This window comes from Poecilia reticulata, linkage group LG21 (genome assembly GCF_000633615.1).
Source record: "Poecilia reticulata strain Guanapo linkage group LG21, Guppy_female_1.0+MT, whole genome shotgun sequence".
In the NCBI taxonomy this organism is placed as follows: domain Eukaryota; kingdom Metazoa; phylum Chordata; class Actinopteri; order Cyprinodontiformes; family Poeciliidae; genus Poecilia; species Poecilia reticulata.
In genome coordinates this window covers 23,478,656-23,491,062 of record NC_024351.1, presented here as the reverse complement: position 1 = coordinate 23,491,062, position 12,407 = coordinate 23,478,656, and the positions used below count along the sequence as shown (strand labels likewise).

At 38.3% G+C, this 12,407-nt stretch overlaps 2 protein-coding genes across 2 annotated transcripts; one reads left to right on the top strand and one right to left on the bottom strand.

Moving 5' to 3' along the window:
* Window positions 1–1,698: 1,698 nt before the first annotated feature.
* On the bottom strand, window positions 1,699–8,363 carry cgrrf1 (cell growth regulator with ring finger domain 1). Its single transcript, XM_008398511.2, has 6 exons — window positions 8,146–8,363; window positions 7,340–7,476; window positions 6,069–6,246; window positions 5,410–5,557; window positions 5,174–5,281; window positions 1,699–3,665 (listed from the first exon to the last, which is right to left on the bottom strand). The coding sequence occupies exons 1-6, from the start codon at window positions 8,247–8,249 to the stop codon at window positions 3,405–3,407; spliced, it is 936 nt and encodes a 311-aa protein (XP_008396733.1). The 5' UTR covers window positions 8,250–8,363; the 3' UTR covers window positions 1,699–3,404.
* Window positions 8,364–9,668: 1,305 nt separating this feature from the next.
* nus1 (NUS1 dehydrodolichyl diphosphate synthase subunit) lies at window positions 9,669–11,828 on the top strand. The gene is made up of 3 exons (XM_008398575.2): window positions 9,669–10,235; window positions 10,796–10,927; window positions 11,626–11,828. The coding sequence occupies exons 1-3, from the start codon at window positions 9,845–9,847 to the stop codon at window positions 11,811–11,813; spliced, it is 711 nt and encodes a 236-aa protein (XP_008396797.1). The 5' UTR covers window positions 9,669–9,844; the 3' UTR covers window positions 11,814–11,828.
* The last annotated feature ends 579 nt before the right edge of the window (window positions 11,829–12,407 follow it).

Below are 12,407 nucleotides of genomic sequence, written 5' to 3'. Positions count from 1 at the left end.
AATGTTTCCAGCTATGCTCCAGGTGATGCACAGTGGCTTAGGAGAGACTAATGGAAATATGGTTTGTGAATATTTAGTGTCAGTAATAAGATCCACCTGTTCACGAAGCAAGGACGGCTCCTTAGATTCCATTTTTACAGCAGCTCAATTCACCGATGTTCATGCTATAATGATGCATTATGAAATCGCTAAAGTAACTTGCTATTTGATGCTGCCTTTGTTAAACTGCAATTATTTGACTAATTTTAAATATTCAGAAAAATGTAAGGTTTCAGAAAATGTTGGTCACAACAAACCAAAGAACATTACACTAGTTTGAGTAAATATAACGTCAACCTTAAAGCAGAAAAACGGCACAAAACCATCACTTTGCAGTTAAATCTGTTTGAAAACGGTAAACTGATAAACCAGTTTCTTTCAAACAGAAATTACTTTCAAAGCAAGATCAGATTTATGGCACATTTATAATTTACACAGCAACAATTAGAGGTGTTCTACCGCTAATGAAGCCAACTATTTACCAATAGTTAAATTCCCAAAACCAAGTGAAACTATGGAAACCAAGAGAACAGGACAGGACTTCTTGGCCTTGTAGGCTGTGAATGAGCTGCAACCTCCACCTGCAGGGATCCAAGACTGAGGGTTTCTTCTCTTACTGGTGACTTGGTAACCACCTGGACAGTAAAGTGGACCGAAGTCACTGATGCTCTTTTCAGAGCAGACTTACCTGCTGAGGACCTTATGACCCTGTGATGGCATCAGGCATCGTTTATGGAAGGGTCTTCAACTCCAGCCCTCCAGGGCCGGAGTCCTGCTGCGTTTAAATGTGTCTCCGTTTCAATACACTCGAGTCACATAATTAGGTCATCAGCAGGACTCTGTCTGCCACTTGATTCAGGTGTGTTGGACCAATGGAGCTGAATACCGGTGTTCTATGGCAGGGATGTCCATGTTTTAGTTCCGTCTTTGATTCAACCAGCTGGTGTAGCGTGTTGGAGCAGCAGCTTCTCTACAGCTGAGAGGGAGTTGGATAAGTTGATCAGGACGGCCGGCTCTAAGGCGCCCCTTGACCCAGAGAAGGTGGTGGGAAACAGGACAATGTCTCCTACTCCATCTCTGAAGCCCTTGCTGAACTGAGGAGATCCTTAAGTGACAGACTAAGTGCACAAAAAAGCGTCCTGGAGAGCCTTCGCCCAAGCAGCAGTAAGATTATACACCCATCACTGCTCTCATCAAACTCGGTAAGAGTTTACATTTCTGCAGGTATTTGTAAGTTTTTCTTATTTCGCTGTTGGCAGTTTTTTCCCACACCTTGTAATTAGTCGTTTTTATGCACAAGTTTACATTATCCCAGTCAGTCCATTCATTTTCTTGTTCAATTGTAATAGTTTCCAATGTTCTGGAACTGACTGGATGATGAATTCAAAAAAATTTTGAATGTTGAAATACTTCCAGTATCTCCCCTTGTTTACTGTGAAGACCTCAAAGGTCTGTCATAGTTCTCATGCTGCCAGCTAACATCTGCATCATCCTCATTCACATTTGAATGGTAGTGAAAGAATCATGTTTGTTTTTTTCCAGTCTTTATTACCATTCAGCTCTGTGTACAAGGTGAGAAGCTGCTGAGGGTGAGTTCTGGCACATTAACTGTCGTAGTGGTGACCATGCAATGCTCTCTATTCAGTTCAAGAAATGAAAGAAACTTTTATAAAGATCTTTATTCTTCAAAAATTAATACAGGAGCTTGTGAGTTGCAAAAACTAATTATTACTTCCTTCCACAAGAATCCTCTACATTTCTGAATAAAGACATTACACAACAAAAGCTAAATGATAAGCAACATATTAAAGGTATTTAAGGTTCCTGGCCTGGTTAGTCTTCTCAAAAATATTCAGGAACTTTCTTGGGTTAGGGTAGGGTTCTAGACTTGTACAGAAGGTTATCTTCCTGAAACAGTTCATCTTTCTGTCATATATATTGTAAAATAAAGAAAAGACCCAGAAGAAGCTGAGGGATAAAAAGTTTATCAGAAAATACTGTCAACATTTCTGTCTAATAAGCTTAAGACATTTATTGACCAAAAACTAACCTGGAATAAAACCAGTTGTTTTTTATTCCAGGTCAAATTTTTATCTGTAATTTTAGGCATATTATTTTACAGGCACATTGGGAATTTTTTTCTTTTGCGTTTCCTCACAAAAGTACTGCATTCCCACGCAATAATATATTTAGTAGTTAGTTCATGCAGCATCTTGAATGCTTTCATGTAAGAAATGTTAATATCTCATTTGTGAGTAATCTAAAGTTGTATATCTTTTTCTTTCAGCTAAATGCTCTGCAAACTCAGGCGCAGAATGCAGAAGCAAAACAAGTCAAACATGGGCTTCCCCTCGTTACACTGCATCAATGTGACGCTATACAAAATGGACCAGGGTGTATTTGCAAATTTATTGTGAGGGAACACAAATAAAAATATTCCCCCTCATGTCCCAGTGGAGGCTCCCAAATATTTCCTAGAATCTAAATCAAATTTTGAAAGATCTGGTGATTGTGTTGAGGAAAAGAGCATTCAGTCAATCAGAACGACTGTAATTTTTTTCTGTAATAGTAACATTTCATAAAGGTAATATATTTATTGGCAGAATTTCTTTATGATAATCCAAAGGCTAAAATACTGACCGTTTTGTTATCTGCTATAAGCAGTTTAAATATACATTTCTCCTCTTGTTTGCTCTGGCAGCTGAACATTTTGCTGCATGTGGCTCATGGATTCTGATATCTGCTGTTAGATGATGCTCGGTGTTCTGAAACTAGATGCTCACTCACTTTATTGTTAAATAAATTGCAAGCGAGTGGAGCTTTTGGAGAGCACTTCCATTTTACTTATTTAAAGGACTAATTATGTGGAAATTGTCCTTTTTCCTCTATTATTATACCCTCTCAATATCTTGTGTTTGACTGTTAGGTTGTCTGTAAACCAGTTTATCAGAGAACCGCTTTTCTTGACATCTGCCTGTATTACAGATCCTTTAGCTGTAGTTTATTTTGAATAGTTTCTTTTCAGTGTATTTAGACTAACGTCCTTCATTTTTGTAGTTGTCTCTAATTTAACAAGCCTGAATCAAATAATTCAGTAATGAGCATTTATTTACACAGGGCTTAATATATTTCATTCTACATATCAGTAATAAAATTAAATAATACACGAGTTTCATTTTCTGAAAGTCATAAAAACAAACAAACCAACAAACAAAAAAAACTTGGATAATATTTGACATCTTGACATCAGTTCTATGAAACCAGATTAGTAGAAGGTGTTAATACAAGTGGAAATAAAGGCTAAGTTGAAAGATCGCAGTGTGTTTTTGTGTAAGTACAGGACCATCTATATGACACAAATTATATTATATTTGTAATGTTGGTCTAAGTGCAAACGACTCCAGGACAAAAGCTCTGCAAATTGGACAATGTTGAAAGTGCAACATGCAACTGTCACAGACGCAGGCGTGTCGGCATGGCAACAGCACCCTGTTGACTGCTGCATTCTGACATACCACACAGTTTCTACCCGTTTCCTCTGACCAGTCGCTCTCCCTTCGGTCAGGACTTCTCTCCATCTGTTCTCCAGCCGGCTCCCCAGAACCTTCCGCCGACATGAAGAGTGGCTGCAATCACAGAGAGAATCCTGTCAGCCCAGACAGGCACAGAGCAGCTGACATAACTGAACCATGCAGACACTATTTATTCTGATGTGTTGTAATTTATACAATTACTTTTTTTTCTTCTCAATAAAAACTAGTAAATAAAGCAACAAAACCAGTTCATCCTTCCCTGCTGCTGTTGATTTCTACAGAAAATATTTAACATAACAGAAAGAAATTCCACAGGGCTGCTGATAAATACATTTGCATGGACCATGTTTGTTTTGAAACCATTAATTTGAATACATTTTAATTGATTATTTTCCTTTCCCATAGTAGTAAAATTTTGTTGCATCAACATCAAATTGATAAATAGAAACACACTCTGAAGAGGCAGTTCAAATGAAACCTGATTTCATGACTGATATATGGATATAATAATATCATTGGAATACTTTTTAATGAGCTACATTAATGATGTCCAGCTTTACCAGCAGCAAGTTAAAGGTAAATGGAATCATGCATATTCAAACTGAGGTTCTTGTCCTATTAACTTGCTTATACTGACAGATAGAAGCTGTTGTCTGAGGATAATGAGTGGGGAGCTAAACATGATCTCTGTATTGTTTCCATACAATCTGCCATGTTGGTTATTGTTTTATAGGTTCTCTGCTGCTGTGAATGTGATGCTTTATTGTTTAAAAAGGGGCCAGTAACATATCTTCTGTTCTATTCATGGAAAAGACACAATACCACACATTATGCATTTCGTTAAATTATCTAGTAAAATAAAACTATATGCATTACACGTGTGGACGAAATTGTTGGTACCCCTTTAATGACCAAAAAGCCAACAATAGTTACTGAAATATCTAGAAACTGTAACACTAAAAATTAACCAGTGAAATCAAATCATACTTTTAAAATGGCTCAGCAGGGACTGTGTCCTGTGGTTAGCATTATAGTTGTCTTCGAGCTTCGAGCATGGTAAAGGTCACTCCAAGCAGAGTGACCGTGTTGTGCAGGCCTGTCATGGTAACAAGTTTTGCTGAATGATAAATTGTCCCAGAAGTTATGATAAACAATCATACTGTTGTTTTGAGACTATTTAAGTAAAGGTAATTGCATAATAATGCAAATGCACCCCCTCAAAGATCAATAGCTAATTTCTATTTAACAGGTTTCTGTAAGACATTTTAAATATTCAAAATAAATGAAAAACAACAAATATCCATCCAGTCTTTAGTATAAAGAGAGAGAGAGACAAGAAAATAAACATTCATGCTAATGGAAATTATCAAGCTCATTTTAATTTAACTGATTTACTGCTTATTGCAACTACAGTTCTAAATATTATTCAAATGTTTAAGGACTGAAGTCAACGTTTCTGGGTGTGGCAGAAACATCAATGACAAACTGAAGAGAAGGATAATATAAATAGTAACCAAATGATGTCCACATCTGTTTCTTATGTAACTTGTTTCAATGTCAAGATAATCAGGAAAATATCCTTAAAGATAAATTTGACATACTTTTAATTCATGCATGTATCCTTGTGAGGTAAGAAGATACTGGAAGAGAATTCGTGCAGAAAGATTGTATTTCCCATCAGGAACATGAATAACGATTACATTTGCCACCTGGAAGAGAACAGAGCAGTTTGCTGTCAGAGGAAATCACAAGTGGTAATTATGCACATGCCAATCTTTACTGAGGCTCTTTTACAGTGTTGCATATTCCATTTTAAATTGTAATGAAAAGAACTAACAATATTGTATAGATTTCTGGCTTCAGTTTCTGCCAGAGTCAGGACAGCCACAAGAGGATAGTGTTTCCTTGGCAACAGCCCAAAATCTGTAATCCTCTGGTCAGCAGGGATGCAGGTGTGACATTCCTTTTCGTCCTCTCTGCGGATACTGGCAGGATGAAGTCAAAGTGCTATCTGTCTTATTATCTCAGTCAATGTGATAAAATAATTGCCATCTAACACACAGAATAAAGTCCAATTAAGTCACTCTTCACTGACTTCCCAGAATGTAACTGCACATTATTTTTTCAAATAAAGCTCGGAATCAAACCACATCACAAGTCTGACTGTTCCACATTCAATGGAGGTCACTTTGCACTCAGACTGACTTGTTACAGAGATGAAAAATTGTCAGCAAAAATAGTGATAGAAACAAACTAAATAGAATCGGAGACATTCACCGTGAAGAATAATCAATTTAAGCACTTTACACAATCTATCATTCAACCCATCCATACACACATTTACTCTGACGGGGATAAGCTATGTTGCAGAAATGAGGCTGCCATTCAATCCATGCCGTAGTCCCCCCCCCACCGTCTACGACAAATTACCCACTACTGGGTTCCATAATAAAAACTTTCTCAGATTAGGTTCTTTGCTTGCAATAAAAAGGATACTAGAAAGTTTGATGGTAGTGGAAGCGATGGTGCAGTGCTTCAAGGAAGTGTTGAGGACTTGTAAGCCTCAGGTTTTGTTGATGGGTTCGCAGCACCTCCTGCAGAGCGCCGACTTCACAGCCCCAGAAACAGCTCAGCACACAAGGCTCCAAGCAGCAAGGTTTCAGTGATACACCATCTACAAAGGAGTGCATGCTATGGTTAGGGGGAATGGATCCCTGGACACACTGTACAAATACGAGGAACATCTGAAGGAAGAACACAGAACTGTTGATTAATAGTTTTCTGGAGCTTCTCCCTGGTGTAGCTTCTCAGTCATCAGGGCAGGACAACCCTTAGTGCTGATGTAGAAGGCACTGATGTAAGAGCAGGACCTTGTCCTGCTTCTTGAAAACATCTCACCTCTCATCCAAAACACTTCTTCATGGAGAATTACCAGTCTCTTTGTGTGCTGGCACGCCAGGCACACACGCCTCTATATAAAGAGTAAAAATTGAACTGGACTCCTCCTGATCTGTAATATATTGTCAGAATGGAAAGGAGGGATCCACATGAAGAGTCTGATCGTCCTCACCAACGCAGCCAGCTGCCATCGTACCTCCAGGACTATGAGGTGGACTACCATGCTAAGAACCACCTCCCTCAAGAACAGCAGGTCAGACCATCCTGAGATTTTCCAATACATTCATAATATGAAAGGGGAACATGATCAACTGTGGCTAGATGTGCAACGCCTGACAGAACTGATCTCTAGCTCTCCTGTACTAGCCCGCAGCATGCCATATCACGATCTGGACTTTGTGAGGATGGGACGTCAGACCCACCTGTACCCACTTGTAAACTGATGTCAACCTGAGGTCACATCAGCTTGAAAGTACTCCACAGGTGCCAATTAGGGATGAGTCTCAATGTCCACTAGTTAACCAGCATGACCTGATTGAGGAGCTCGCACACAGTAAGCGTTGACAGGCAACAGAGAACACAGTCACCATCATCTTCAGTTGAATCATCCCCTGAATCTCAAGATTTCCTTCTGTCAACAGGAGAGGGTGGGAGGTCCCCTCCACCCCAAGATTCAGCACCACAGGGTCATTTCCAATCCAACAGAAACAGTAGCAGGTTCGACGAGGGACACCGAGTCTGATCGCTCTGTGGTGGAACACGAGAGCAACTCTATGCTGTGGAACCATGGAGGAGGACCTTCAGGAACTGAAGGATATGATACAAGGTCACACTTCCATTATCTTACCTGATTACATTTTATCACTCACCACTGACACATGCTGACCCGGATCCCAGTGCAAGAGAAAACGGATTGGTCTCCTGAACCATTAGTTTCTCAGGAGTCGACACTGTGGACTCTGAATCCTCATGACTCAGAAGAAACACTGGGACATCAAAGCCAAACCTGGTATACAGAATAAACAAATGGCTAGAGTTTAAATCTCACTCCTGTTGTTTTTATGATAGATTTTTCTTCTAACATTAGTTGGAATAAAAACATTCCAAAACATCAAACAATTTCTGATCTTAAAATATGTACTTTTAACAGACTGCATTTCAAACTCCTGGTTTGGTGGACAACAACAATAACAGAATCACAATGATTAGATAAATTAGTACATATAAAAAGAGATCACGTACTATTTAGTTGAGATTCGTTAAAAGTCACGTGCTTTTTGAAAAGTTATTTTGACAGTAAAGGTAGCAGACCCCAGAGATAGGAAAATAGATAGAATGTGTCAATATGAGCTTCAACAGCTTATGATGGTTGGTGTGTGTGCTGAGCAAACACCAACCTTCCTCTTCACAATACCATCAAACAAAAAACACATTTCATATGTACACATGTAATACAAATGTTTATTTTTAGTTATTTGTAAGAAAATTCATTCTTTGGTCTTGATGACCGCGGTTACTCCTTTGCGAGGTAGAATCTAAAGGACGTCTGCATTACAAGCCGTCTTTGCATTAGCAAGACACAAACATGCTTCTGTTGGACTTAAACGAAGGTAAAAGGCGAAAACCTAACAAGGATATCTTTTATAAAGACGGAAGTGAAGCGAACACTGCTTACCAACCCAGCACGATAGCAGCGGTTACGAGAAAACACAGAGAAACCACAGCGATGTAGAAGAGTGGAGAGTATTCATACAATGTGACGAGAAGAAGCGTGGCCATCTCATCCAGTAGATGTGCCTGAACGGATCAGCTGAGTCTGACATTTGAAGTAAACAAGGGGTATGGCAGACATGATGGGACCTTCGTCTTTTCGGATTCGTCAGTAAACAGAGTATTTCCACTCCATGCTGCCACCACCTGGCGTGGAGTGGAATGACGCTTCAATTACATATTGCTGGCAGTGTGATAACTTTACAATCTCTTCTGTCCGATGATCACACACTTGTCTGTTTCCCCACAGTAAATATTGTTTTAGTTATTCCTCTCTTTCACCCTTTGGTTTTAATTTCTCCAGTATTCTTCAAATTTCCATCCATCTGGTGACACACGACTCAATTGACATCCAGTTTATAGCAGCAGAAAAGTGCAGGACTCTCATATTTTGTCCATATTTTATGAGTTTGAGGGATAAATTCTGTGTGAATTTAGGCAAAAACAGACCTTTTTCTTCACCCAGTGCAGTTATTTGCTCCCTTAGATTTACGTTCTGATGGTAGCAACACAAATACAAATAAAGCTAAACCAAAATAGGACCAATCCCAACCAAGTCAAACAAAGTGTTTTACTGTACTTGTTAAAAATACATTAAATGTGTGCATATTATTTCTTACACTTTTATCCAGCAATGAGATTCTCAAAAAGGCTTTTGGGACGTTGGGTTGAACGTTTTTCTGACCTAATCAAGATGAATTCATAGAAACAATYCAGGAGAACMTGGTGTACTGAACAGGCCTACCCAGAAATGTCATGTTGTCTCATGGAACTTCTAACTTGCTGTGGTAAAATGTCTCATAAATGGACTTGTTTTACATATCTCAGCAAGGAATTTCTGAAATTCAGATTTTATTCTGTAGATTATTTTGTGAGATGTATTGGCAGCAGGTGAGGAGTATCTTTGCACTACCACAACATGCTTTAAAAAAAAAAAAAAAAAGAAAATAATATTGGGTGTATGTTTGTATTGTTCCTTTTAACCTTTAGTTTAGTTTATATATTCTTAATGTTGTACACTGAGTGAGTGAAACCATGTCAAATTCCTTGTAAGAACGTAAGACTGTATTGTTATTTCATGACTAAGTTTGCCGTAATAGTGAAGTTTAATGCACACAATTCGATTTAAAATAATAATAAAAAACAATTAATTATCATGGACATTTGATCAAACTCCTTACCTATATCAAATGAAGAAGATCCGATATAGAGGACGTCTTTAATCACATAGAAATAAATAGTTCAAATTATAGTAGAATTAATACATTTCATTTAAGTTATTAGGTAATAGAATGGAAAAACAATTTATTGATAATGATTGCAAGTCTGTGATTAATACAGGAATCTGCGATGTAACGCCTGTTTTCACAGGCTAGTTTTTATATCATCGCTTTAAGCTAAAGTGATTCCACAGCAAGGTTGGAATATTTCGGTGGATCACTTTTTAAAGCCCTGTTTAGATTTTGGAGGAGATTTTAATCCTCACGCCGGGTGGCGGTAATACACTTTAACGCTGTGTGACACCCGTTTTCAAATACAGAAGAAGAAGAAACTGATGAAACCTCTGTAGATAGACAGTCTCCTTTCCGTTTACAAGGCCAGCAATGGCGTTGCTTTACGGCCTTATTTGGCGCCTTCTTTTAGCTTTAGTCCGTATCAAAAGAGCGACAGTTTCCTGGCTCCGAGTCCGTCTTCGAACATGGAAAGGCAGTTTCTGGCAGCGGACAATGGCTGCGCTGCTGCTGCCGGTTCCTGTGTCTGAGTTCAAGCAGAACAAGGCCGGTGCTAACCAGAGTTCTGACGGCGATGATGATGGCAAAGGCGCTGGAAGCCGTCGGTCACGTTGGATATCTGACGGGATTTCGCTGGAGAAACTACCGGTCCACATCGGCCTCGTAGTGGCCGAGGAGGAGCTCAGCTACACGGACATCGCCAACATTGTGGTCTGGTGTATGGCTGTCGGTGTTTCCTACGTCAGCGTCTACGATCATCACGGTGAAAACTTTTGTTTGCCAGGCTTACAGTGTTAGTTTATCATTTCTTTGCGCTGTGTATGTTCTTAGTTTTAATCATCGACGCTCCTTCAAAAGTTGGTTGGCCACACTTTAAAATGTTAGGTCCAGTAGAAAAGGGCCTAAGCATGATTAAAAACTATGTATTTTTTTCACTTCTAATTTTTGCTCACTTCAGACCTGAACGAAGTTAAATCGTTTAAGTTTCTGTTATCATTTTGTTATGATAATCGTTTTTTTTTCTGATTGGAAAAACTCGAAATGTGTAAATACATGCAAATAATGAGGTGTAAAGTGGAGTGTTTGGGATGAGGTCAGGTGACGATGACTAGTATTTCAAAATTTAGAAACATGCTGAACGTTTTTATAAAGAAATGAAGATGAATGGAAAACCGTTTGAATTGAGCAAACCACAGAAGTATTTCAGTCACTTGAATGATTCAGGAAATGTAATATTTCTGAATACTTGCCCAATAAAATGCAAAACGTCGGTCACTTTCATTCTCAGTGAAATTACGCTTTGACTTGCATGTTTTTCATCAGGTATTTTCCAGAAAAACAACTCTTCTCTTCAGGAGGAGATAGTGAGGCAACAACACAACCTGTTGGGTGGAGATGACTCTACATTCAACATGGAGTTACTGAAAAACGGCTCAGACAAACCCCAACACTTTGGTAAGAATTTAAAACAGAACCTCAGTTGGGACTTATAGGTATTTAAAAAAAAAAAACTTTTATCTGCATGTTATTTTGCTTGATTTACGCTTATTTGAAACATTAATATCTTGATAGATTGATGCTAAATCTCTTTTGGGATGACATTTATCTCTGCCTCCACCCATGATTGTGAGGAGGTCTCCCTCTTTCAGGGAATAATTATAGGCCTTATATAAGGTGGGTGTTAATTAATTCAAAAAGGCCTTGTTATATTCTCCAGATAAACCAAAGCCTGGAGCATTACAGTTTTTAAGACTGAGAATACTCTTGATGACTTGTACTATAGCATGTGCCAGGGCCTCAGACTCCTCCAGTGTTAGTTTAGGCATTGTAAATTATTTTATGTTTTATATTCAATTTTATAAGATTTTTCAGATATTTTTCCTCCTAATAAAAGTCCATAGTAATTTCTTTTGGTTGTGTAAGGATCAGGTTAGCTTGCAACACCAGTAGATTGTGCTTTACATAGCTCAAAATGCAGTAAGTGGCTTGCTTTAATGTACTCATAATACTTTCTATTAAAAAATATCATAGATCCCTTTATACTTCATGTGTTAGAAAGTCATCTAAATTAATTTTCAGGTCCTGAGAATGTTGAAATGATGTCTCCAAATTTTTACACTGATTCTTGTAGTTTGATTCTGAATGTTTGTCAGTTGTGTCCTGTAGACCCATAGTGAAGGTGCTGTCCCCAGAGGATGGAAAGCACAGTATTGTCCAGGCAGCAAGAAAACTTTGTCACTCTGTGGAGAAGAAGGAATGGAGCTCTAAAGACATCAGCGTCTCCGTGTTGGACATTCTTCTCAGAGGTTTGACTCTGCGCTCATATGCACCAGTACTTTAATAAACACTTAACATGGGTTTCTGCTGTGCATTATTCTCTCAGTTGTCTGCATTTATTATAAAAAAATAAGATTGAAAAGGTAAAGACATAAAAGAAACACTCCTCAAAAAGATTGGGAAGTGATTATTCCCTCTTAGATTTATAAGTTTTTATAAACTTATTACTATTACGGTTTGAAAGATGTATTTCCTGTTAGTATTAGGTAGAGATGTGCCGATCAGGTTTTTTCCTGCCGATACCAATACCGATCACCCATGAGGGCCGATCATCGATACCGATCACATAACTATTATTACTATTTTTATCATAAACACTGCCGGTTACATTATGTGGAAAAAGGAGCCATGAATTCACCTTAATTTAGACAAAAACTTGTTTTTAATAACTTTTTCCAAGTAGACAACTAAACAAAACAGGCATTGTGCAAATTGTACTGCTATCAGTAATACTATCTTTAGCAGACTGATAACATATGAAGGCTCTGAAGAGGCTAAGTAATGCAAAGAGCCAAAATAAAACCTCTCAACATTGCCAAAAAAATTCAAGCATAAAACTTAACATTCAAAGGCAAATACAGGTTCCATTACAATAAAC